At 39.3% G+C, this 27,660-nt stretch overlaps 1 protein-coding gene across 4 annotated transcripts; it reads left to right on the top strand.

The window, feature by feature from the left end:
• Positions 1-27,660, top strand: Ercc5 (ERCC excision repair 5, endonuclease). 4 transcript variants are annotated; one of them, XM_074043019.1, is made up of 15 exons: positions 1-528; positions 5,267-5,442; positions 6,682-6,797; positions 7,577-7,663; positions 9,193-9,253; positions 11,176-11,319; positions 13,933-14,140; positions 14,444-15,379; positions 17,856-18,088; positions 18,428-18,547; positions 18,688-18,901; positions 20,171-20,315; positions 23,916-24,118; positions 24,744-24,826; positions 26,989-27,660. In XM_074043019.1, the coding sequence occupies exons 1-15, from the start codon at positions 441-443 to the stop codon at positions 27,574-27,576; spliced, it is 3,402 nt and encodes a 1,133-aa protein (XP_073899120.1). In that variant the 5' UTR covers positions 1-440; the 3' UTR covers positions 27,577-27,660. The 4 variants fall into 4 exon arrangements, 3 of the variants coding, with proteins under 3 accessions (XP_073899120.1, XP_073899119.1, XP_020039971.1); XM_074043018.1 differs by having other exon boundaries at positions 2-528; positions 14,444-15,499; XM_020184382.2 differs by having other exon boundaries at positions 2-528; positions 14,444-15,499; positions 23,916-24,116; positions 24,752-24,826; positions 26,989-27,128.

Genomic DNA, 27,660 nt, shown 5'->3' with positions numbered 1-27,660 from the left:
GCGCGGGCGCCAGGACTTCCGCCTTGCGTAGCTCTTAGACCGAAGCCTCCAGGCCCCATTTCTTGTGCGATTACGGGGTTGTGGGAGGAAGGACGCTGTCAGGATAGGGGGAGATCTGCGATGTGTCTCGCCTTGGCTGCGGGTTCCCTGCGGTCTTACATTAGAAGTGCAAACATCTTGGCCAAAGCCCTGGGCAGCACGAGGCCCTGTTCCTCCCCTCCGCCGGCTGATCTCCGGTCCAGCTGTCTTCCGAGAGGCGGTGTCCGCGCCGGGAAGTTCTCTGGTGTGGGGTTTCTCTTTCCTCGCTGCCTAGTTGAGGCCAGTTCCCTCAGGAAGACCTTGGGCTCGGAACCGTTTTCCCCGTTTTCTGGGTGGTGCAGCCCCTTGTAGGAGAATTAGAGTAAGAGGCTCCGGGTCGGCTCGGAGGACGCACCTGCCCCATGGGGGTCCAGGGGCTCTGGAAGCTGCTGGAGGGCTCCGGCCGGCAGGTCAGCCCCGAGACGCTGGAAGGGAAGATCCTGGCTGTGGGTATCCTTGACGCCTCCTCGGGGGTCTGTGGGGTGAGCGTGGCTGACTGACAAGGAGCCGAGCGGTTTCGGCAGGCCGGCCTTGCTTCCCGGGTGCGCGCGTTCCCCCAGCTTTGCAGTCCTGCTGTTGGGGACTGGAGTCCTGTCTTTACCACGCAGGGCGATGCTTTGCGCTCCTCCATAATTTAGTAGGCTGCCCTGCAGCGTGCAGGTGCTGATGGTACTCACACACAGTTGGTGTCGGCGCTGTCAGTTCTGTAAATCTTAAAATTGTCGTCCGGGGTTGGGAAGTCAGCAGGCAGGAATCAAAGTAGAATTCCGACCTGAGTCTTGCTCCGTAAACAATGTTTCTGAAAAAGAAGGACCATATGTAATATGGATAGGTGTTTGACTTTTTTTTTTTTTTTTTAGTAGGTAACGTCTTTCTTGACTGTTCTTCTGCTGATACACAGGTTTCCTAAGCGGACACCGGAAAGTCATATAAATGATTGCTCTGCACCTCAGTGGAGGAAGGCAGGGCAAGAGTAGGTGGGAGCAAAGAAGGCCGTGATGGAGGAGCCAATTCCTCAGTATATACACAACTTATAAATAACGGAACACTAGTAATTTAAAAAACATAATAATATCATCATTATTTCCTGGCACGGGAATAATCTTCACATACATCTGTAATGAATGTTTGGCTTTAAAAGTTTTTGTGTTGGGTACCCTGAGTTGGGGAAAGTGAAAAGATTTTTAAAGCACGTGTGCTGTGTTGCCCTCTAGTGGTTTCTAGATATCATTGCATTGTGAAGATTTATAATTTTCAGCCATTAGTGACAGGAACCCTAACACTTGAGCAAAGGGGTTGGGGATGTAGCTCAATCGTAGAGTGCTTGCCTAGCATGTTTGAGGTTCTGTGTTTTTTTCCAGCACTGAGGAAAAAGTACTGATTCTTCAGGAAGGCAAGTATAGCATGCCTGAAATACCGAGGGGTAGGGGTGAGATGGGGAGCAGGAGGGGGTAAGCCTGAGGCAGGAGGATCTCCTGTTCTAGGTCAGCGTTGGCTGTATAATGAAACTCTGTCCCAAGAAAAGAAAAAGGGGGAAAAAACTCTTAAGCAAAGTATTAGGCCTAAGTTACGGCCCTTACAAAGAATTAAGAATTTGTAAAACTTCTGAATGATACATACAGTTCAGCATCTTAAATTTTTAGTAAGTCAGAGTAAGGAATTATGAACCATGTAATTTAGATTTATTTGTAGGTGGCTCAGAGAGGCCCATTTGAAATGTGAAGTCATTTTTTGGCTTTTCTGAGAGATTGGATCATTTATCTAAAGAGAAGACAGTTATCATAAAACTCATATGTAATAATTGATTACTGTATACTTGATTTTTCTTTGATTTTCATGGGAATTCAGGCATCTGAAAGTTAGATATTATTGTTTCATTTGTATTGTCTCACTTCATATATGCATGGTTATACTGGGTTCATAATTTACTCCTGAATCTCTAAAATAAAAGTGGTCTTTGAACCTTCTACCCAGACAAGTATCTTGTTTATATAGTTCAAATGTCTGTCAAGTAATAAAAAAAAAATAGCAATTTATCTTTTGTCTCTTATGGACCTTTGTAAAATTCACTCACTTGTATTAGGAAGATACACTGTATGCTGTGAGTTCAAATGGAGGTTAAATTTTAAGTCATCTAACTATAGAACTAAAAAATTAATTTTTTTGTTTCAAAATGTTATTGGTTCTTTGGGTTTTAGGTGATTTGTGGTTTTGCTGCAGATTTTAACCTTAGATAAATTTAATTTGGGCTTATATAAACTTACTGAAATGAGAAAAGCCAAATTATGCAAACGTCTGACTTAAGTATTTTCTAAGAATTTCAAGCTGGAATGCTCAATCCTAGCTGTTGCTCCTGTGATTAATTAAAAAACAAAAGAACACCCACCTCACTTTCATGATGTACTATTTTGGGCATACAGGTTTAGTAGTCTGTATGTTTTAAGAGGTTCATATCCTGTTTTAATATATTGTAGGGTTAAGAACCACTGATGTGAAATTAGATTTTTGCAATTATAAAGCTGAAAATAACAGGCTGTGTTGAAACTTCTTTGACTCCCATACATAGCGCAGCAAGCAATTCCAATGTGATGAAGATGTAAAGTTAGCACTGAATCCAACCTCCAGAGTGGACTTGGACCTGAACTCTTCTCACGTTCTGAACCACAGCCCTTCGCTCCTGTGGGCTGTTGTAGCTAGTTTAAAACTGCTTTCCTAACAGTTTTTTGAAAAAATGAAAACATGTGATTTTACACACACATTCACTCACTCACTCCTACCATTCTCTTCTGCCATACAGCCTTAAGTATAAGAGGCTTCTATCCCAGAACACTCACATTTGCTGCTGCTTTGCTATTCAGGTTACTCCTGCCCCTCTTGACTTCTTCAGATAAGTCTTACTATCTAAGTAAAGAGTTCTGGTGCTCCCAATTTTTTTTTTTTTTTCAGTACTAGGAATTCAATCCAGGGCCTTGTGAATGCTAGGCAAAATGCCTTACCACTTAAGCCATGTCCCCAGGCTAATCCCCCTCCACCTTTTAAATTTTGTTTTTGAGATAGGGTCTCAGTAACTTTGGGCTGACCTGGAGCTCAGGAACCTCCTGCTTCTACCTCCCAAGTAGCTGAGATTACAAGTGAGTACCACCATACCCAGTTTCTAGTCTCTCTTTTATCCTTTCATTCTGCTCTGTTTTTCCTTAGCACTTAGCAACCATCTGACATGTTATATAACTATTACTTTATTTTTTATTTTCTCTTTTCCCCATTAGAATGCAAGCTTCTTAGAGACAGGGACCATATCCATTTTGTTCACAATGGTACTACTGCTCAATGTGAGGTAATCATCTCTGGGTCTCCCTTGGCTCATGGTATTGTATTATGAGAATAAATGTAAATGGTGTGCTTTCACTAGTTGTTTCTTAAATAGCCAATTGTTGATGAGCCTAAGTTTTTTAGCCTTAAGTGGTGTACATTTATTTTAAAAACTGCCTCCTTTAATGGATATTTACTGTCTGCTATATGATAGGCTCTGTGAAAGGGAGTGTGGTACACAAAAATGTGGTTTTAGATGAGCCACGGAGCTTACAGGCTTGGTATTCCACTAACTAGACTGTAAGCTTCATGAGGGCAAATACTTTTTTTGTTCAGGGTTATATCCCCAGTGCATAGAAACATTTCTGCTACATAGTAAAGAGATGTGTAATTGGAGGTCTTAATGTAGACTGGGGAGGTGACTACAGAACTCAAGAGTAGAGACGGTTTGGGGGGAGGGGACTTTCAGATGGAGAAGGAGCATGATGGGAGAAGATCCTGGAGGCGGGAGGTTGCTTAGTGTTTTCCAGGGCTTGAGAAAAGCCTAGTGGCTTAAAATGTTGGAGGAATGAGCAGGAGCCATGCAATTCAGGAGGGTTGCAAGTCATGGGAGGAGCTTTAGATATTATCCTAACGGCAATGGGAAATTTCAAAGAGGTATGGGTGAAATCTAAATGGGCTTTTTAAGATAAGTTGGAAGGTGGGATTAGTAGGGTCTGGTACTGGTTGGATGAGGGGTATTTGGAATGGCACTCAGAATTCTGGCTCAGGGGAAGGGGTGTGGTATGCATGGAGGTGGGGTGACAGCCTTGTGCAGAAAACATGGGGTTCCGTTTTGATCATGCTCAGGTTAGAATGTCTGAGGAGCTAGGTAGAGATGTCAGTCAGGCTCTCCTATTTAGGAGCGCTCTGGGCCAGACATACACATGGACAGGGTGTGATGTGGGTTTGGGGTAGCCTCAACTTTGGTAGTGGTATAGACAGGAGGGAAAAGAGGGTCCACAAAAGTCATTGAAAAACACTGAGAAGGTGCTGGCAAAAAGACTGAACTGGAAATCCAGCAGGGCAGTGGGTCACTCCTATGGACAAACGCAAAATACATTTTTAAAAAGGATTTTAAGGAAAAGTTAAAAAATGTAAAACTCCAAGAAGAAAATGTTACTTAACTGTATGTTTTGGCATCTGACCTAGATTTATATGTTTAAAATATTGCATTTATTACAAATACAATTATACTTTGTATGTTTCTAGAACCTGTTACATTTTCTTTAGTACTATTTTTGTGACTGCCTTTCTTATCACTAGCCATGCTTTTGCACCTTCTGCTTTTAAGAACTCTATATTTAGCAAATAAGTGTATCGTAGTTTAGTTTTTTTATTTAATTTTTAAAAGACCCGTTGTAAAGCTCTTGAATTCTTTTTCATATTTTCACTGTTATTTTTAAGCATCTTGTAAATAACTCTCATTGTAAGTTCCTGATGATTCTTTGGGGATGCATGCTTGGAAATGGAATTCTTAGTAAAATACACTACAAATTTTGGGTGTTTTACTATGAATTGCCAAATAGCACTCCAGAAAATTTGTGCCAGTTGACTACAATTCTTTAGTGCTTACTAGTTTTTTTTTTTTCCTTAGAAGCAGTTCTTTGCCATTGGACATTGTAGAAGGATTTCAAAATTCACTATATGAAAAGGAGTAGCAAGGGCTGAAATAAAGTTAACTGGCTAGGTAGATTCCATCAGGGCCAGGTATTTTTCAACTTCAAATGAATGGTGATGGGTGCTTAGTCCAGTGTCTGGTGATATTAGTTATTAAGAAACTGAAATTGTGAGGATGAGGAAGAAATTCCAAAATGTTTTCCTTTACCAGTCTTCTCAGATATTAGCATTTGGTTGAACCAAGCACTTAAAGGCGTCAGGGATCGTCATGGGAACTCAGTAGAAAATGCTCACCTTCTCACTTTGTTTCATCGGCTCTGCAAACTCTTATTTTTTCGAATTCGTCCCATTTTTGTATTTGATGGGGATGCTCCGCTGTTGAAGAAACAGACTTTGGTAAGTAACATCTAGTTTTATTTTCTCTTTAGAATTTTAGAAACCAAGACTTGTTTTTGACATTTAACCAATTTAGTTTCAACTGCTTTAAAAAATCATCTTTAACAAATAAGCAGTTTTTTTCTTTTAAAAATGGTTTATTTATTAGAGTATATCACAGATGTAATGATAGCTTTTAACCAAAACTATGAGAATTCCTAGAATTGAGAGTTTTCTCTGTAGAGCATCTGTTTAGGTGTTCACATTTATTCCAACTGTGCTTCCATTGCTCAGAGCGTTATGGAAAATCTATGCAAGTAATGCCTCTCTGTATGTGAGATTGAGTATTCTCAGTTATAGGAAAATTGGGTTTCAGGAGTAAGCAGTGTTGGGTGGTACCTAGTGGTGGCTGAAGTGGGTTGGCCAGGAAGGAAGTTGGGCATGACATTGAAGAATGAGAATGACTGTTCTTATTGTTCTGAAGGTAATTTAAAAAAAATGTTCAAGCAGTCCAAATGATAGCGTCCATTTAAGTACATGACTTTTATATTATTAAGCATGCTAGCCTTTCATTTCATAATCATACCAGACAGATACTGTCTAACTCAGGTAGCCATAGGGTGAAAGTAAGTATTCATAAACTTCTGTGGACCTTTGCTGCCTTGAAGGTAGCTTTTAGTTTTCCATGATCCTAGGCATATTCTCTCTCAGGTACTTTTTGGAAAGATTGGAACAGAAAAGAGAAAATCTTGGTTATTTCTGCTTTATATTCAACCATATGCAAAGACTGTTGAACATTTCTTACAGGATATTCCTGACATTTTAGGATTTCTTCTGACATAATCTTGATTACTGAGGGGCAGAGTTACATACAAGTAATACATTTTTATAAAAAATCAGTATTAGAAGTTGTTTTTGGAATAACAGTTATGTTTTAAAGAATAAATCAACATAACCATTTGAGGAAGCATTTACTTAATTATATATCATAGTTTAGGCTTCCTGGAGGTGTTACAGACATTTAAAAGAAACAGAAAGTAAGTTGTAGTTTCTCAAATATATTGTATAAATAACAGGTAGAATATCTGCGTATCCTTTACATAGCAGAACTTGAAGATATTTATTGATAGAACAGTCAAGAGGAAACAGTAAAACATCAGTCTACAAATTCAGACAAGCTAAATTTCATGGAAAAATTACAGAAATGTTTTTAACGGACTAACACACTGAAGTGAAATCTTGTGTCCTTCCTCTTCATAGGCAAAGAGAAGGCAGAGGAAGGATTTGGCATCTGGTGACTCCAGGAAGACTACGGAGAAGCTTTTGAAGACATTCTTGAAGAGACAGGCTATCAAAACTGCCTTCAAATCTAAAAGGCAAGATGATAGATTAATTTAAAAACATACCATTTTTGTGTTGAGTTCCTGTAGTTCTCTTTATCTATTTTTGACTCTCAACAGAAAATAAAGAGTGAAATGAGAGGCGTGAGTGGGATGTCACTGGACTTGATAATTTGAAATTGAGAAAACAACCCTATCCTGTGAGAATCACTTTGCTAATGAGAAAGCAAAGCTCCAGTGTCACATTGCTTACACTTTTCATTAGCTTATTTGCTTATTTCTTAGTATGTCACTGGTGCTGGAGATCAATCCCAGGGCCTCACACATGCTAGGCAAGGCCTGAGCCACTGAGTTACAACCCCAGCTTGACTTTTTACTTTTCTAATGGTCCCCTAACCCTTGCATACTGGGGTCGGAATTGAGGGCCTTTGCTTGCTAGGCAGGCACTCTGCCTCTTGACCCATGCCTCTAGCCCTTTTAGCTTTAGTTATTGTCAGACAGGGTCTTGCACTTTTTGCCCAGGCTGACCTCTGGCTGTGATCCTCCCTCCTATGCCTCCTGTGTAGCTGGGATTACAGCAGGTATGAGTCACCGAACCTGGCCTCTGCTCATCTTTATGACTGTAGTTGATGTTGTGGCAAAGGCTCTGGGGACCCATACCATGTCCCTTTTCCTCCAGACTATACTTGGCTTCCACAATAATGGCCTAGAGAGAGCCATTGTCCTTGGGCAGTGTTTGTATAACCAATGGGGGAGGATGTTGACTTAAATGCTGTTTCATATAATCTTTGTTTAAAGTTATGTGTGCTTTTCAGAAATGAAGCACTCCCCAGCCTAACACAAGTTCAAAGGGAAGATGACATTTATGTTCTGCCACCTTTACAAGAGGAAGAAAAACATAGGTAAATATTTAACTGCTTAGGAATACTGGTTTAATCATTGACATATTCAGACAGATTTAAACCTCTGTGTTTTATCTACATGATAAGACACAGAGGAATTTATTAACGCCTCTGAAATACCCATTCTCCATACTCATTGGAATGGTTTTCAAAGACAAAATTTTTTATTTTGTAACTTTTTTTGTGTTTTGATATTTTGTGATTCATTGTTCTTTTATATTAAAGAACCTGTACTGGCATTGTGAATTTAAAATTTAGGAAGACATAACTTTTAGCTTTTCTTATACCTTGCTTATACATGCTGTGTCCCTACCTGCTTCTTAGCTGGAGACTGACTCTGTTGCCACCAGGCTAAAATAGCATATATGACACCCTTGTTGCTAATGTGGACATTTTGTGCTTCTCAGTGTGCCCGACTTCTCTGCCCTGTGTAACACCCTGTCATGCTGACCTGTTTTCTTGGCACCTCTTGCACTCCTTCTCAGTTCCTCTATCGAATATTCTTCTCTGGGTGCTGTTAGTTATCAGTAGTGATTGAAGTGTAGATGGAGGACCATAAGTCTTGCCAGTTTGTCCTCATTCCAAGCCTCACCAGTACCTTCTCAGGGGCTTCCAGGAGACAAAGTAGCTTTGCGTCAGCCCAGTTTTCTTTCTCTCCATTGTCACCACCACCATCTTTGCTCAGATACTGGGATAGTGCCCAAACTTCTTTGTTTCTTGTCCTTCATTTTACTCTTACCCTGACCCCTGCCAAGTCCAGTCTCAGTTTTGTATCATAGAATCTATGTCTATTTAAAGCCCAATACTGATACTGTCCTTTTCTTACAAAACTCCCTTGCTCATCATTTCTTGTTTTTTTTTGTCTCCCCTTCCTTCTTTCCTCAATCCCCGCCCCCACACTGTTTTTAGACAGGGTCTCACCTGGAACTAGCTATATAGTTGTGGTGGCCTCTTAAGTCATCCTTCTGCCTCTGCCTCCTGAGCATAGGGATTATGGATGTGTTCCATTATACCATGCCTAGCTTATCATTTGTAGGATAAAACTTCAACTTCTTAAATCACTTTTCTCAAACTTCATCCCTTGGTCTCTTCACACCACAACAGGCAGGTTTTCTTTTCTGTCTTATTTCCAGATGGTTATAGAACTTAGTTTTCCACCTGAAACACTTTTCTCCATGAACCTCTCTTACCCGCTACAGTTAGACCCCTTTCTTATTCGTGACTCACTCTAACCAGTGTAATTGTAGCAGATCCCAGAAAGCTTTCATGATTTCCCAGAGTGGAGTGAGGTGACTTTCTCTGTTCCACCTTTCTCAACCTGCTCTTCCCTGTGGTGGAAGTCATGAGGTCATTCTGTAATTTCTTACGTACATGTGTCTCCCACCAGATAGTGAGACCATGGTGGCACAAGTCTTCCTGTTTTATTCACTGTTGTAGCCACTAGAATTAGTAGCACTGTGTATTCAGAAATATTTTTGTAAATAGTTATTAAAAATCATAGGTATTATAAATTTGTGCTTGACTTTCAGTTCAGAAGAGGAAGATGAAAAACAATGGCAAGAAAGAATGGATCAAAAACAAGCATTACAGGTATTTAAATAAATTTTGGAATCCAGTTTGTTTTGTATTTGGAATGAATTGTATAAAAATGAATAATAACTAATGAGGTTGTGAATTTATGAAAGTTCCTGATAAAAAGAAAAGACCAATGCCCTTTGTATTATGTGTGTATCAGAATGTGTGCACATATATGGGTATGCATATTTATAAAATACATACTCATTCATACACATATGTGGAATTTACCACCGTGTATATCTGCATAAGCAAAATAAACCATTTTCTTTTACAACCAACAATCTGGCTGACCAATAAATAAATACTAGTATATGTTTGTGTAGAATATAGAAAACACACTCTCTATAAATGCATTTTAGTAACATTTTGATGTATTTTAGATCACACAGCCCCTCCATTTTGTTGAATACCTGTGTGTGTATGTATTTGAGTATGTGTATGAATACCAAATGTACATGTGTATATATATTTGTACATATATATGTCTGTGCATATGTCGTAGTTATCTATTGCTGTGTGACTTAGTAGTGTAAAGCTGTTCATCTTTTTTATCATCCTCTGCTATGGTTCTGGGTTTTGATCAGCCCTCTCTTGGAGTCTCCTGTGTAGATGCAGTCAGACTGTAGCTGGGCTGGAGTTGCTTCCTTGGCTTCTTCACTCCCTTGCCTGGTGGTTGACACTGGTTGTCAGGTAGACTTCAGTGTGGCTGGCCTGCATAGCACCTGCACGTGGCCTCCATGTGGCCTGGGCTTTTTCCCAGCATTGCAGCTGTTTTCCAAGGGCAGCATCCTGAAGGACATTCCAGAAAGGAATAGTGTTGCCTTTCTAACTGTGCTTTGGAAGTTGCACAGTATTCTTTCCCACATTGTATTGCTTGGAAACCAGTTCCTAAGGCCAGTGTCTATTTAAAGGAGAGAAGTATTAGACAAGGAGAATGTCAAAGAATCTGTGGAATGCTTTTAAACCATCACACAGATTTTAATGAATAATTGTATTTTACAATGAAATGAACATTTTTCTCAAGTTTTAGTATAGCAGATAACATTCTTTGATTCCCAATTCCTAAGGTCATTATTTCTTGTTTCTTCATATTCTGCTATATATGGTAGAAGACTTTTAAGGTAAAACCCTAAATCCTTCAGCTCCTGGGGCTCTACATTAATGCAGAAAGTGATAGCAATCTTGGTTAAAACCTTGGACCTCAGGGTCAGAGAGACCTGTATTTCAGTCCAGCTTCCACTGTTCACTAGCTCTGTGATTGTAGACAAATTAACTTGTTTAAGGTTTTGTTTTGTTTTCTTTTTTTTTTTGTAAAACAAAATAAAACTAATCTAATTAAGGGAGTTAGAAACATTGGTCACCTTACTGATGCTCACTCTTACCTCAGGGCCTCTGAAATTGGTGTTCCTTCAGCCTAGCTTACTCTTGTCTCCAGTCGGGTTCTTTGGTGTCTTTCAAGTCCCTGAACACAGGTCCTCTTTGTAGTAGGGTCTTTTCTATTTATCAAACAATTCTTTTTTCTTTTCCTGTTCTCCTAATCACTCTGTTTGTCAAATTAACCTGGTTGATTTTCTTACTGTTATCTTGTTTATTTATTTATTTGCCTGTTTATTATATGCCTTCCTTCAGTCTTAACAGTAAGGATCTTAGCTAACATGATTGTCATGGTACCCTAGCATCTTAGAACGGGGCCTGATGTCTTGGAGGTACCTGGTAAGTGTTTTTATTTCGAGCGAATGGAACAATGACTGAATATAATCATAAGGAATCTACTTCACACTGATGCCTATTACAGATTATAGACACCGTGCTTAACTTTTTGTGGATTATGTAGAACTGTATTTATGATGTAAATACAATAAATGTCTGCAACAGGAAGTAGAACTCGGTGTAGAAAATGTGGATTTTATTGTGTCACTTTCTACTTTTTATAGGAGGAATTCTTTCATAATCCTCATGCAATAGATATTGAATCTGAGGACTTCACCAGCCTGCCCCCGGAAATAAAGCACGAAATCTTGACTGATATGAAAGAATTTACCAAGCGAAGAAGAACATTGTTTGAAGCAATGCCAGAGGTGAGCTATCCAGCCATGTGTAGTAGAACATGCATGCGTGGAATGAAGCACTCAGCAAAACTTTTCACTGGAAGAAAGAGGAAAGTGATAAGCAATCCTGTGATTTCTCAGTCTTCAGTACAGCTTTTGTGCATTTCATATCCCATGAGACATCATTTACTTATAAATTTGATTTTGCACTCAAGATGAGGTCTTTTCTTCGGCTCTGTTCCAGCACACTCTAACGACCCTTTATCACTTCTCAGCACCAAAACTTACATGCTTTGCTCACCTCTGCATTTTCAGCAAGTAGCTCAGTGTGTTTTACTTAGTAAGTGCCCAGTATGTGCTTGGTGACTCAGATCTGTTATTTTAAACTGTAATACACATTGCATATAAAAACTGAATTGTGATGTGGACTCTAGTCACAATGGGAAATGTCTTCACTTGGAATTCCTGTTACAGATGAGCGTGTCTCCTGAGCATGCCACCGTTAATTAGCTCCTGTCCTTAGTCCCTAGTAAGTTATGTTTCCTTTTCTTTCTCTTCATCTGTTATTTCTACCATGATTCTCTTCGACTTGCTGTTGGGCAGAATGTAAATTTTGCAAAGTTGCTGTATTATCCCTCGTGAGTTTTTAAAACTCTCTAGACCTTTAGTACTTCTTAAATTGAGAATAAAAATATGAAAAAAGCAGGATGTATTTCTTTTCCCATCAATCCCCTCTGTTTTTTCATGTAGAATGTGAAGATAAGAAAATGGTATGGTTCACAGAAATGATATTCTGGGTCTTTGGGCATGTAGAGTAAATTTATTTTTTGATTTCAGGGAAAAAATCCAGATTCCATCTATCAGGCATTTTATTTCATGAATGTGAAGGATCTCTGGGTAGTGCTGGAGGAAATAAAATTTGACTTATGCAAGTAATAGTGGAAAGGAGTAGAGAAAGATAATCTCTATGATTTTCTCTTCTTTATTCTCTTTCTGCAGCCACAGTGTCTGTAGGGTTGATAGTCCTGAGGGTAGTTTGGAATAGTGGCTCACTGCATCTGTAATTTGATAGACTAGACAGGTTCTGAGCCATTCCGATTAGACCTTTGTGTTACCTGTGCGTTGTGTGAATGTGATACTGGTACCACTAGATGGTAAGTAGTATTGTGGCGATGATCACGATAGTAATGGATCAGTTATAGTAAACCAGTCTCTTTTGACCTCAGATCTACTGTTTATTAGCTCTGTGACTCTAGAGGTTCCTGGTGTGATTGGAGTCTTAATTTCCTCATTTGTAGAATGGGGATAATGGCACATCTCATCAAATGGCTGTGAGGATAATTAAGGTGGTTGATAGAAAAGTGCTTGGAGGATTGCTCTTTTCTTTAGGGAGATGCTTTATAAATGTTCACTGTTAATAAAAGTGACTGCCATGATTTCTTGTGTCTTTTTTTTTTTTTTTAAACTAGGGTTTTGAACCGGGGCTTTGTGCTTAGTAGGCTCTACCACTAAGACCATACTTTTTGCCCTTTTTTTCTTTAGTTTATTTTTTAGATAGGGTCTCCTGCTTTTGCTTGGGGCTGGCCTTGAACTGTGATCCTCCTACTTCTGCCTCCTGATTTGCTGGGGTTACAAACATGTACAATATACTGGGCTTTTTTTTAATTTGCGTGTAATAATTTTATGAGGTGGTACATTGTGACATATGTGCTTGTAATATCTCTCTCCATCATTCTTTATCCCTTCTCCCTTCTTAAAATAATTTCAACAAGTTTCTTTGTTCTGTTTTCATACAGAAATACAAAATATATCCACCATATTCACCCTCCTTCACCCTCTCTGTTTACGCTACTGCCTCTCACTGGTTCCCACCACAGATGGGACCTATTTTACCTTCTTCTCCTTCATTTTTTAAAGTGAATATTGAATGTTCAAGGGAGTTTTGCTTTAGTATTTCAGACATGTATATATCATTAATCAGATTAACCCCCTCTATTACTTTCTCTTTCTTGATCACCTTGCTCCCTTACTCATCTGTTTACTGTACACTACATTATACTATCTTCACACATAGATACATTGCATTTCAGTATTATTCACTCTATCATTCTTTTTCTCTCCTGCCTTCCATAGTCCCCTTAGAGCCACTAATATAGTCATATTCTCTTTCTCTGGGCTAACCTCAAACTGAAACCCTGTCTTCACTTCCCAAATACCTGGGATTACAGGAGTGCATGTGCCACCACACCTGGCTTATTTTATGTCTTATGGGCCATGTACAGTGCTAGGTATTTTACTTACATATTTACTTGCATTCTAGATGATTGTCCTTGTGTTAAGCCATGATCAAATGTAGTATCACTACTATTTATTCCATGCTCAGTAAATGTTTTTTGAAAAATGGATTAAATAATATATAACATTCCTGATTTTTTTTGCTTAACTCTTTTTGTTTTAAAGATTATCTTTTAAAAGGACAGTTACAGGTTTTCCTAATATTCAAATTTTTTATAATATAACATTACTACCAATGAAAAAAGGCAATTCTTTGTCTACTTTTGTGGAAAAGGTTAGACATATGGTAATACTATAATATTATCTGCATTAAATATAAAATAATAATTTTATTCATTTTGCCTTTAGGAATCCAATGACTTTTCACAGTACCAACTCAAAGGCTTGCTTAAAAAAAACTATCTAAACCAACACATAGAAAATGTCCAAAAGGAAATGAACCAGCAACACTCAGGACAAATCCAGAGGCAGTATGAAGATGAAGGAGGGTTTTTGAAGGAGGTAGAGTCAAGGAGAGTGGTCTCTGAAGACACTTCACACTACATCTTGATAAAAGGTATCAGGCACTATCATTTATTTTGTAGTGAAAAACCAAAGATAAGTTGTGGCTTTGAATTTGGTGTAATACCCCCGGGTAATATCAATGAAGTCCTGCTTGGGTAATCAAAATTATGTATAGCTATTAATGGATGAACTATTACAGTGGCAACCCACTTCAGAATTAACCAATAAATTAACTCTTAGTTGCTGATTAAATAAAATTTATAACTATGGGGACCAGAATTCTCTGTTCATCTTATTAGAAGTACACCATCACACTGTAAAGCCATGTAGTAAGGAATGTTTTAATTTTCTTAAGGTATTCAAGCTAAGAAAGATGCTGATATGGATTCAGAGTCTCTTCCATCTTCCAGCAAAATGCACAGGTTGTCTTTTGACATGAAGTCATCTCCCTGTGGAAAACTGAAGCCAGAAAAAGAGCCTGAGGCTACACCCCCTTCTCCAAGAACTTTACTAGCTCTGCAGGCTGCTATGCTGGGAAGTGGCTCAGAAGAGGAGATGGAGATTGGAAAAGGGGGTCAGCACAGTGAGAGGAATGTGTCTCCTACCACAGAGCAAGGCTCCATATCCCCCCGGACCCTCTCCGCTATTCAGAGGGCTCTTGATGACGATGAGGTGAAAGTGTGTGCTGGGGACCATGTGCCTTCAGGAGGACCAGAGTTGAAAGCACTGCTCAGAAACAGTCTTAATGAGGAACATGCTGCAGGACTTAGAGGAAGAGATGGAGAAAGAGTGCCATTGACCATTGCCCCTCCTTCAGCCAGTGTGAACTTTGTAGAGGAACATGTTGCCAGTACTAATAGTGAACAAAAACTAACGGACTCATCTCATGTGCTGAGTACCATTTTTCATCAAGGAATTGACTCTCGCACTCCAAAAGAACAAGTATTGCAGTCAAGTGATGGATCTACATTTAAAGACAGGGTAGGCTCACATCCTTTAGAACGTACAGAGGTTCCACACAGTGATGTACCTGGGCTCCCCAGTAGAAGGGAACCGACACCATCACCTCCACCAAGCACTAGTTCTGAGTCAAGGAGGGACACTCAAAGCAAAGAGTTTGAGCCGCAGAAAGATCTTGGCCAATCTGAGAGTAAATATGATCCCTCTTTTCTTTCAAGTGATGACGAAACAGAAGGTGGACAAAATCCTGCTTCTCAAGTCACTGGCACTGTCCCTTTAGAGGCAATAGCTGACTTAGAAAATGTGATACCATCTAGTGCTAAAGAGCATGGTGAGTCCTTGAAAACTATCCAAGAATGGGAGACAACTGAACCTGCAGGCCAGGAGTTAATTTCAGTTCCTAAGTCCTTGGGACCATTGGAAATGGACTCTGAAGACAGTGAGTCTGATGGTAGGTGCTGGGCTCTTTCAGAGAATGGAATGGTAGATGCTCACGTCTGTAGGAACTGAGACCCTGTCATAGCCCTATTCCCACCTTTTACAGGTAACAAAGCAGGGAGAATGGTTCCTTCTCTGCTGTGCTGTCACTGTTGTCTTTAAAGGGAGGGAGTGCCTTAGATGGAGAAAGTAAAGCTCTTTTGCTATTTCAACTTTTTATTTTGAAATAATTACAAACTTTAAAAAGCTGAAAGTATATTACAAAACTCTCTGAGTCCTTCACCCAGGACCTCAGTGGCTAGCATTTTTCCACATTTATTTTACCATCTCTGTGTCTGTTGCTCACATGCTTTCTATCAGGGTCTGTTATACATATCTATATCTCTATGCACATATATACTACCTATCTTCATTTTTAGATTCTATATTTGTGCAATTACCTAGTTGCTAAAATTTATTTTTAACTCCTGAATCAATATGCATTGTGATATCTTTGAGGGCATTTGTGGACATTTTCAGAGTGGGAGGGGTCAATGTAGAAGGGTGAAAATTTGAGTTGCTAACACCTTCCCCTACTGAGATTGAGCAAGGAGATGGTCTGCCTTTCAGTCTTTTGCAGAAATGAGCAGGGTGGGTACAGAAGCCAGTCGCAGTGTGGAGCAAGGAACTTCAGCCTGGGATTTGTACTCCAGTTCTAGCTCCTGTTAGGGCAGCCTAAACAAGTCACTTAACACTTCACTGCCAAAATGCACTTCTCAATACTTCACTGCCAAAATGGGTTGTTATTTTAGGATTTAAGATGGAATATGTTCTGATATATATTGCTTTTTCCCTCTGGGAGCATTGATTTAGCATTTGCTAAGTTAGGGTTTGAAGTGACTCTAGACAATAACTTCAAATAAGTAGTATAGACTCTATACATACATACTCACACAGTTTGTGTCCTGTGTCTGCCAGGTTTCTACATTCTGAAGTTACTATTTCCCTTTTGTAATCAGTATTTTACAGAAAGGAATTTGAGGGCTGTGAAAATACACTACACCTGAACAAACTTTCCCTCACTTGCTTACGCATCCTTTGATGGTTTCTATCTGAGTAAATTTCTTCTATGAAGGTTGCCAAATGGTGTTTTCCAAGTCCATCATTTCTTACACATTTATTCATGGGCATCCTCCTATAAGGAAGATATTTCCCTTTTCCCTCCTTTATTATTACTCATTTTTTAATCAGTGTGGATTCCTGGATTCCTGTTTTATTCAGTGAGTTAAAATCTAGCACTGTAATAATTTGCTTTATTGCTTGACTTGTCTCAGCTTTGACCTGCAGGGCTCCTACAAGGAGCCTCGCATAGTTTTTGACAATTCTGCAGTATAGTTTGAGGATTTCCTTATTTTCTGGCCAGGATGTCCCAAGCTGATCTCTGTTCTCTGCCCTGGACCTGGACCAGCATTTCACCAAGGAGCCCTGGCTCTTTTAGTGGAGCTGGTGTTTAGAAACCACAAGCTGGATGTTGAGTGGGGTCCCTGTTTCCCTCAGTGACAGAACCAGGAAATACATGTATGTAGACACACATACACATGTGCACACACATCTGTATTTTTGTGTCTCTCTTATTAAAATCCATGAGTTCACAGTGATTTCTGCTGTTCTATTCCAATATCTCAGGATTTATTCTAGCCTCCCCTTTTTAATTTCCCTAACATTGAAAAACACTCACTTCCAGTATCTGCAATATATTTACCTGTCTGTATCTGTACTTTATCTGTAGCCATCTCTCATCCCACTGGCTCTCCTCCATCCCAACCCCTCCTCTGTCTTGATTGTGTCCTCATATCCAGCTGGACAAGCCTTGGTAGCCCCCTCCACTGAAAGAAATGAAGGGCACCAATAAATATTTTTTTTTAAGGAAAAGGAAATGCAATAAGAGAAGAGGGAAGAAAAGTGGGAGAGGAAGAGCTACTTCTCCCAACTAAATCCCAGGATTCTCAGCTTTATTCTTTGTTGTGTTCATAGTGAAGTAACATAAAACATATTTCACACCTTCCATGATTGTTAATATACTTTGATAACTCACCATTTTGAATTTTTAAAACAATATTGGTTACCTTAGAACATACTTGTGTAAAGCTACTATGCAAGTCTTCGAGCATTTGATTCTTACACTCATAGACAGTTTATCTAACTGCAAAGACCTATTTTGAAGTTATAGGCATTTGTGATTAAATTTGTTTAATAGAACATTACTTACACATTTTCTATTCAAGTCCATTGGGGCACAGTGTTTCAGGATTCTTCAGAAAGCTCCTGATTACTTCAGGTGGTTGTAACATTTCAGTTGCAGATGAAATGACTTCATCATTTTGATACAGGGAGTTTCATTGAAGTTCGGAATGCAGTTAGTGATGATGACCTTCAAGCTGAATTCCATGAAGCTTCCAAACCTCCCTCTGAACAAGGGGAGGAGGAACAGAAAGGAGCTGAGGCTGCCACTAGTGACAGCCAACACGTCCTACAGGACAGTGAGGACTCGGACATCCAGGAACTCAAAGAAACTGAGAAAGATGCGGATGGCTCGCCTAACGAATGGGAAGATATTAATTTGGTAATAATGTGACATTGTGTTTTAACTTACTGCTAAAGAAGCTCACTAGCATCTGAGTTTTAAGGAGGTGTTACATGAATATTTGCTAGCTGTGCATCTTTTTGCTGCCGATGTCTTCTTTTTACTCTAGACTTCTCTTTGGGATAGACTCATTTTCCGTGTGATTTAGTGAAGGAGCTCTCAAGCTGTTAACAGTTTTGCTTAGAAATCCAATAGAGTACTTCATAAGGAGAAAAAAGCTTATTGATTAATTTCAGCCAGACTAATTGCAGGCTTTTTTGCAAGAAATAAACTTAACTGGATAATTATGTGATTGTCTGTGAATGAAATATTTTATAGGAGGAGCTGGAAACCCTGGAAAGCAATCTTCTAATACAACAGAATTCACTGAACGCTCAAAAACAACAGCAAGAACGGATCGCTGCCACTGTAACAGGGCAGATGTTCCTGGAAAGCCAGGTAGGTGCCCTCAGTTTGGGCCTCCATTAGCCCCTTCTCCAGACTCCCTTTGGGAATGCATTGCCTGACATGAGTGAGTGCTGCTCCCTCTTGTGGCCAAGGCCTGCAGTGCAGTCCCTGCTGTCACTATCCTCCTGCAGGAACTTCTGCGCCTGTTTGGCATTCCGTACATCGATGCTCCCATGGAAGCAGAGGCACAGTGTGCCATCCTGGACCTCACTGATCAGACTTCTGGAACCATTACTGATGACAGTGATATCTGGCTGTTTGGAGCACGGCATGTTTATAAGAACTTTTTTAATAAAAACAAGTTTGTGGAATATTACCAATATGTGGACTTTCATAACCAGTTAGGTAAGACTTCAGAGTGTGACTCCTTTCTGAAACTGGCCCTCACAATTTGCTGTATGAGTTTTTTCTTTGCAGGGAACCAGTTCGATGCAGTGACAGATGGTAGATTTCTGACAAGTGAACTCTTTGCTTATGTAGAGGGACAGAGTCTTTAACATTGGAGTTAAGAAATTAAAATCCTAGAATGGTTAGTCTTCCTGCAGTTTAATCCTCTGACCTGGTTAGTTGACTGGTTTCCTGAGATATCCAGAGTGAATGAGAGAAGAACCAGAGAACCACTCCTGCCCTGGCCTCTACTAGCATTTCTGGAATTGACCATTCATTCTTCCATTCATCCAGCAAGTGCATACTGAGTGACTCGTATGCCAGTTGTTCTTGACAGTGGAGAAACAACAGAGAATGAAATAGTCTACTAGGAAAACAGATGATACTACATACATAAGTCACAATTTGACAGTTGGTGGGTGTGCCATGTTGAAAGCCAGCAGGAGACATGAGCTGTAGTCACTGAGCACATGTGCTGTTTCCAATAGAATTGTTAGGAAAGGCTTTGTGAGTAATCTTAGGGCGAGGGCCTTTAAGAAAATAGGAAGCTACAAGTAGACATCTTGGCAAAGAGCATGTGAAAGGGACGAGCAAGTGCAAAGGCCCCAAGGCAGGAATTCCTTCACGTACACTTTCTAGGGAAGCAAGGAGGCCACTGTGAATGGAGGAGGAGAAGGAAGATGGCAAGAGTTAACATCAGACAGTAGGAAGGGACCAGAGTGAAGCAGAGTCTGTTGTTTTAGAAGGGCATATGGGCAGATGGTGTGGGATGTGAAAGGAGAGGATTGGATATGAGGTGTTGAGCAGCTGTGGAGTATCCCAGCCATCAGTAAGATGAGTGAGACTGAGGAAGAGCAAATGGAGCAGGGAGAAAGGTTTGGATATGTTCAAATTTATATGTCTGCTAGCCACCCACGTGGAAATACTCAGTTGATAGTTGAATGTCTGTGACTATAGCTCAGGGAGAGCCAGGTTAGAGAACTAAATTTGGAGATCAACATATAGGGAATTTAAAGATGTGTGAGTGGATGAAACTTTAAGATAGTCTTAACAATGCCCTTGTAAAAAACAATCTATTTTCAAATAATAAAAAGGATATCTTTGGCATAGGATGAAGTTATGTAGACATTGCATGCATTTATAGTTGATATAATCAAGTATTTGTAAATGTTACATAAGAAATCCTTATAAAATAAAGATTAAAAATTATAATTGTTATTCTTGTAGGATTGGACCGGAACAAGTTAATAAATTTGGCCTATTTGCTTGGCAGTGACTACACTGAAGGAATCCCTACTGTAGGCTGTGTGACAGCCATGGAGATTCTCAATGAATTCCCTGGGCATGGCCTGGAACCTCTCCTAAAATTCTCGTAAGTTCGTTCTTCATGTCTTTAATTCAGATGTTTATATAAATACTCAAATTAAAAAATATAATTGTTTCTTAAATCATGAACTGTCACAAATCATTATTCATCAAGAAAATGCAGAAGCTTCTTGGTTGAGGTTTCTAGAGTTATAAAATCAGAGGCATTTTTCTTCTTTAGTGGTGCCAGGCTTATCCTAGTTCAAGTTACAGTGCCCTGTGGCTTTCGTAGGAGTGTGTATATGACTTGCTACTTCATTCAAATATTTATTGAGTGACTGCTGTGTGTCATATTCCATATAGGCTTGGGAGATGTGGAGGATGAATAAGTTATAGTCTGTGCCTTCAAGGGGCTCCCTGTGCTCTTGGGGTGATGGAGAAGCAAACAAAATGTTACTTCTGGTGTTTTGAGATAAGTCAGCCAAGAAGGAACATGGAAATAAAAGGCCAGGAACTGTACAGCCAGGCTGTGGTCCAGTTTTCACTATGACTACTCTGATGTACCCAATGGTGGAATCTCATTCCATCCAGAACCCAGAGTTGTGCTATACTTAGGGTACAATTTTTCAACGTTGGGGACTCTGAGATGGTAGGAGTTACGTCTGTGAAGATAATCTTTTCTTAAGGTTCGCTCTTGATAGTATGCTTTAAAGAACTGAAATATAATCCTATACCATAAAATTCACCCTTTTGAGTGTTCAGTTCAGTAGTGTTCATTTTATTCATAAGGTTGTGAGGGCATCTTTTAACCATCAGTTTGGTGGTACTTGGTTTAATTTAATTCAGTGCTGTCTTCAGTTATATCTCCTATGCTTAAAAAATGTGTTTCAAAAAAAATCCTTCTGATCTAAAGAGTCAGTTACTGAAATGAAACACAAAATTGTCACAATTGCTGACCTCCATCTAGTCTTAGCACACACACACCACATACCAGTGTGTTCTACTTAATGCTTTCTATGTCTCTCTTCTCATACTTTTCTTATTGCTGAGGAAATTTATATATCGGAGGCAAGTTATTGGGTAGCTCATAGGTCATGGTAGGTAAATAATTTGAAAAACTACAAGCAACTATTATACTAATGAAATAAATACATAATAGAAAAATTTTTAAGTATGGATTAAAAAAAGGCTTGCATTTAACATTTTAGTTTATGTAACTAGACTTTTCTGTGCACATTATACTTATACACTGTGTACACACTTATACACAAGTATAAATGTGTACTGCAGTTTTTATAAGAGTGGGACAGTGGTATATACTTTTTAGAGTCAGCTGTAGTAATTTCAGATGGGAGCAGCCTTAGCCCTGCCCTGTCAGAGGTTTAGGATGAATGAAGAGTCAAAGCACTAGAAGGTGGTGGGAACTAGTACAGCTGGGCGTGCCACTTTCCTTTCTTTTCTGTTCTTTTTCTACTGTGACTAGACAGTCATTCTCTGAAGTGGAGCTCTTGCATAGCAGACTAATTCATCCTCAGCTGCAACTGGTTTGGTCTACATACACAGTGTTCTTTCATAGAGCTTTAATTTTGAATCGGCCATCAACATTTATTTTTGGGGAGATTTGATAAAAAACTTTCAGATTCTCTTGAGGAAAAGAGACCAGAAAATGCTGGGCCCAAGTTCTCAAATGCCTTAGACAGCTACTTGCAGTGACTGCAACTCCCTTCTGGGCACCCACTCCTTCAGTCTCACCACAGTTGTCGCCACTCCCTGTTGTCTCCCCACAGTTATGCTGAGTGATAGCCACCACTTTTCTTTCCTCTTTGTGTTGAGTGTCTGGCCCTCTTACTTTAAGAAGTAATGGTCAATTTTGGCTTAATGAGCTCACAATGTGCTATGCCAATTCTTCAAGCTGGCAGTACAAGCTGGCGGTCATGATTACTATTTCAAATATGATAATTCACAAATAAAGTGGGGGAGAATTATAGATATTCCCCCAGTGTACTCTTGGAAACAGTGTTGTAAAAGTGATTACAAAAGATGATTTTTTTTTTCTTGCTTGCACTTTGATAGAGATGTGGGCTGCAAGTATTCTTTACGAACACTAGATGGCACTCCTGCATCAGCGAGGTGGAGCACAGGCTGATAAACCACTCCGAATGAGTTCTGAATACTGATAAGTTTGTGAAGCAGTGGAACTGAGATGTACGTGTTTTTTAAAGGTTCCATTGAGTGCATGGATTGATGAGGGTTGTGCTTATGTTTTTAACTTTTATGCTGTTTCTTTTTCCTAATGATATTTTTTTCTTGGTTTCTGTTGGTGTATTATTAAATTCCTTAAACTGAAGCAACAGCATTGATTTGGCTTATGAATCTGAAGTTTGGTTGGACTTGTGGGCATATTTTATTTGTGTTCTATGTCGACTGGAACATCTCAGCTGGGCTCAGATGTCTGCTTCAGATGCTCTCACATGTGCTGGACAGTGGTACTAGGTGTCTGGTGGGAGACTAGACAAAACAACAGAGGGCTGGGGCCTCAGATCCTCCATCTGGACCGCTTCATCAGCTTGGGCTTTCTCATAGTTTAGTGGCTGCCTCCAGAAGCAAATATTCCCAGAGACAGGAAGTAGAAAGGGTTGTCTCTTGTGCCTGACACAATACTACTTCCTGTCTGTCTTTCTGGTCAGTCAGTCACAGAGCTGGCTGACCCCATTTTGGGATGGGAGGAGTGCCAAAAAAATGTGTGGCCTTTTTCACCCTACCATAATAAATTAGTGTTAGAATGGAAAAAAATTCCAAAATGGACAAAACTCAAAGAAGTAAATGACACCTGTATTTTTGCTTAGAACATTGCCTAGAACACAGGAGAAAGTTTTTACTATTATTTATTATTTAAAATATCTCTTGCTGGGCACCAGTGGTTCACCCCTGTAATCCTAATTACTTGGAAGGCTGAGATCAGGAGGATCATGATTTGAGGACAGTTCAGGCAAGTAGTTTGTAAGACCCTATCACCAAAGTAACCAAAGCAAAATGGACTTGAGGTGTGGCTCAAGCATTAGAGTACCTGCTTTGTAAGTGCAAAGCCCTGAGTTCACTCCCCCCATAAAAATTGGAATCATACTTTATATTGAGTTAGGTTCTACAGTTTTAAGTTTATCATGTTATTGGCATTTTTAGTTAATTAAGTATTCTTTGATCCATCATTGCATTTTATTAGAGGTAAGTAATGCCGACGTATCACTTTCACTTCACTGCAAGAAAGAGACTCAGAGAAGTTGTGACTTTGTGGTGATGAAATGAGCCAGGTTCTAGAGAAGGATTGTTGTCTGCCTGTACCAATTCCAGCTGTGAAATCTTGAGCAAGTTACTTCTTTGTGAATTCAATTTCCTCATGTGTGAGGTAAGGGCAATGATCTGATGTGTGATTATTGGGCACCTGAAATATTTAACACTGTGCCAAGCTCAGAGTTTGCCTTCAGTGAATATTTACCACCATTATACCTTGAGGCTAATAATACTAAAAGCATAGTGTTCTTACATCATATAACTTGTTATGACAGTTTGGAGTTAGGACTGGAATTTGCATTTCAGAAGTTTACCTTTTCCTCTTTATCTGTAGTGCCATGACAGCTCATTGCCTTGTAATTGCTTCCTTTCCTTATAGAGAGTGGTGGCGTGAAGCTCAAGCAAGTAAGAAGATAAGACCTAATCCTCATGACACCAAAGTGAAAAGAAAACTACGAAAGTTGCAGCTCACCCCTGGTTTTCCTAACCCAGCAGTTGCAGACGCTTACCTCAGACCTGTGGTGGATGATTCAAAGGGATCGTTCCTCTGGGGGAAACCCGATCTTGACAAAATTAGAGAGTATCCTTTATTTCCTCAAGCTTACAGGAACACTGACCCATATGTTTGGTTTAAACTCATAGAAAGAGCCTGGGTTATTTTCCCCTAATATCCCACTATCTATGACCCTCTTTAGAGCTCCTTTTGTCCTTTCCTTAGTTTTAAAGAGGATTTTCATTTGAAACAAGCACTCGTAGTTATGGCCACATATTCTGAAAGAATAGAACAGATATTAAATTTGTCCTTTTATTACTGTTTTTCCATTATGTGCCTTTAAATAATCGTTTGGCTAGATGTTTAAAAAGTTCTATAGAAGGAATATACAGTTTATTTTTTTCTCTAAGAAACACCATAGGATTCTGAAACTTGGCTTTTATTCAGGGTTAACTTTTTTTCATAGTCAGGAGTCTTTGATTCCTTGAACAGGAGCTAAATATCTTCTGTCTTAGAAGATTGGCAAGAATATACTTGATCATGTTGGAGCAATTTGTTTTGTTATCCTTTGATTTTGCTACTTTAATCTTTATAAATATGAAAATCTTTGGTGATACAGGGAATGGAATCAAGGGTGGGTTCTTTGAATGTTTTTATTTACCACTTATTTAAATCTCTTTAAAAACACCTAATAATTCTTAACTGCCTGCATGTTTTGTCAGCGGTATTTTGGCTGGAATAGGACAAAGACAGATGAATACCTGCTTCCAGTATTAAAGCAACTAAGTGTCCAACAGGTAATCATGGTGGGTCTTTCCCTAAGCCAGGAGTAAATTTAGTAATGCTGTGCTTGGCAGCTCTTAAGACCAGTTAACTCTTCATTTCAGGGCCTCTAACATACATTTTGAAATGGTGATATGGAGCAGAGGACTAGGGGTGTGGTTCAGTGATAAAATGCCTTGATAAAGAACAGAGGGAAATAGAAAAGGAGAAATTGGACTTTTGTTCCTTTTCTAATATCTCTCTTAGGGCTGGACGGTGGTGTCCTTTTTTGTTCATTCTGACTTTGAAAAAAAAACTAATCTAATGGTCAACTTCACATAAAATGTTTTAAACGTATTACTTCTTTGGCTTTATTTTCATTTTTTAAAAGTCTAGGAAATATCCAGTCCAATACAATTCTAATCAATAAAGTTGTTTTCACTTTAACTTATCATCTAATCTTGGGAGGTAGAAGTTTAATCATTGCAGTACATTAGTAGGAGAGGTTTCTGAGGAGGAAAGCTGCCATTCTGTGGCTTTCAGATCCTCTAGATTGGTTCTTACTCACATCAGACAAGTTCCTCTACCTCAGAAGCAATCCATAAAACATATCTTTTAAGATATTAAATGAATTCCTATTAAATTTGGTTAATTTTGGAAAAAAAAAGCCCATAAAACTGACTTACACAACATTTCCAGGCATTTGCTATTATTCGTCTGAGGCTATGCTTCATCTGGAAACATGACAAGCAAACTGGGAATGAAATCAATTTCTTAGTGACTGGTTACTCTTTAATTTCAGATAAATTTTGTTGTAATACTTTTCTTTTCATGATGCAACTAATTTTCTCCACAACTAGAAAGTGATGACAGTGAACTAAGACTATTATCTACCTCCTCTAACACAGGTGTTAACATTTAGGCTTATTTTATTTTATTTTCTCACATTCTTTGTTACCATACATACGTGCAACTTAATATAGCTAATCTTCCCTTCCCCTTTGCTCATTAGCATAAAATCTTATTAGCATAAGCTCTTTTCTGTTTTAGATGACCAGTTTACATATTTCATTAAGGAGATTTAACTTAGTTTACTTTATTTATTGGACCTTTAGTTTTTAGGGTTTTGTAAATAATGCTTTGATGAACATTAGGCCTAAAATCTCCATATGTATTTTAAGAGGATCTGCCCCAAAGTGGACTTGCTAAACAAAAGGCATGTATATTTCTTATGCCTCCTAATGGTATTGTTTGATAATAGTGTCTTCGGTTTTTTGGTGGTACTGGGATTTGAACTTGGGACCTTGAGTTTTGCTAGGCAAGCACTCTACCACTTAACCTGTGTCCCTAGCTTTAGTCCCTACCCTTTTGCTTTAGTTTGTTTTTTCAGGTAGGGTCTTGCTCTTTTGACTGGCGCTGGCCTTAAACTATGATCCTCCTACTTCACCTCCAGAGTAGCTAGGATTACAGGCGTGAGCCTCCATGCCTGACTCTGATAATGTCTTAAAGGATACAGCAGAACTTAGAGACAGACTGTATGAAATTGTATTGCTTCCAAAAAAGATGATACATTTGTTTGCAGAAAAATATTTAGTGATCTTTGAGATTTAAATAAGAAGGAATTTCTTCATTCCATTCTATCCTTCTTTTTACTTCTTATGGTGGTATTGGGATTTGTTCTCTAAGCCTGTGTTTAGTAGGCAAGCACTCTACTGCTGGAGTCATACCCCCAGCCCTTCTTTGCTTTAGTGTTTTTTTTTCCCTAGGGTGGCCTTGGACTATGATCCTCCTATCTATGCCTCCCACCTCGATGGGAGCACAAGTATGCACTATCACAGCCAGGTTTTTTGTTGAGATGGGATCTTACTAACTTTTTGCCCAGGCTGGCCTTGAACTATAGTCTGCCTTCTGAGTGGCTAGGATTACAGGTGTGAGCCAGTGCTCCAGCAAGAAGAAATTTCTTATTTGAAATATGGACTGAGGACTTGGTTGACAGAGTTGGTACAAGTACTGTTTTAAGTGTCATTTAGAAATTACTGAAGTTTTTCTCCCAGGTCATTGGGAGAGAACTGACTTTTGGGAGGCAAGGAGTCAGTATTCTCTAAATTAGTAATCCACATGTGTGATCAGGTTGGTCTTGTTGATTGGTTTAGAAATTTTACTCACCTGATTTAATCATTATTTTATTTTATTTTAGACACAGCTCCGAATTGATTCTTTCTTTAGATTAGCTCAACAGGAGAAACAAGATGCTAAACGCATCAAGAGCCAGAGACTAAACAGAGCTGTGACATGTATGCTGAGGAAAGAAAGAGAGGAAGCAGCTAGTGAAGTGGAAGCAGTGTCTGTTGCCATGGAGAAAGAGTTTGAGACACTGGATGAGGCGAAAGGGAAAACCCAGAAGAGAAGCCAAGCAAAGAATGTGAGCGAGGCATCCAGCCCGAAGAGAAAGAGGCTTTCGGATTCTAAGCAAGAGGACAAATGTGGCGGGTTTCTGGAGGACACTTGCCTCTCAGAGTCACCTGGGGCATCTTCAGGTGAGGACGCTGGAGGTTTGTCTGTGATGAACATGCAAAGGAGAAAAGCAGCTCAAGAGTCAAAAATCAGCTCTTCAGAGTTGCCCAGCTCAGTGAACGATGCTTATGCAAGGGGTGGGGGTGTGACTACAAGCAGTTCCAGTGAGGATGATGGGGAGATACCAAAAGCGATCCTGGTGACTGCCAGACCTGTGTTTGGGAAGAAAAAAGGGAAGAGAAGTACAAGGGGAAGGAAAAGAAAAGCATAATTGAAAAATATGTGTTCTCTGTAATTTGGTAGAGCAACATTTTGTAATGAATTGAAGACAATTAAATGTATTTGCTGAACTTGA

This window comes from Castor canadensis, chromosome 10, assembly GCF_047511655.1.
Source record: "Castor canadensis chromosome 10, mCasCan1.hap1v2, whole genome shotgun sequence".
NCBI lineage: Eukaryota > Metazoa > Chordata > Mammalia > Rodentia > Castoridae > Castor > Castor canadensis.
The sequence above is the reverse complement of the archived record's forward strand: the minus strand, read 5'-3'. Positions and strand labels throughout refer to the sequence as shown.

Coding starts and splice junctions, on each gene's coding strand:
- Ercc5 (XM_074043018.1), top strand. CDS start 441: ATGGGGGTCCAGGGGCTCTGGAAGCTGCTGGAGGGCTCCGGCCGGCAG. Junction 5,443..6,681: donor TGTTGAAGAAACAGACTTTG/GTAAGTAACATC, acceptor TCCTCTTCATAG/GCAAAGAGAAGGCAGAGGAA. Junction 18,902..20,170: donor GGACTTTCATAACCAGTTAG/GTAAGACTTCAG, acceptor TTATTCTTGTAG/GATTGGACCGGAACAAGTTA.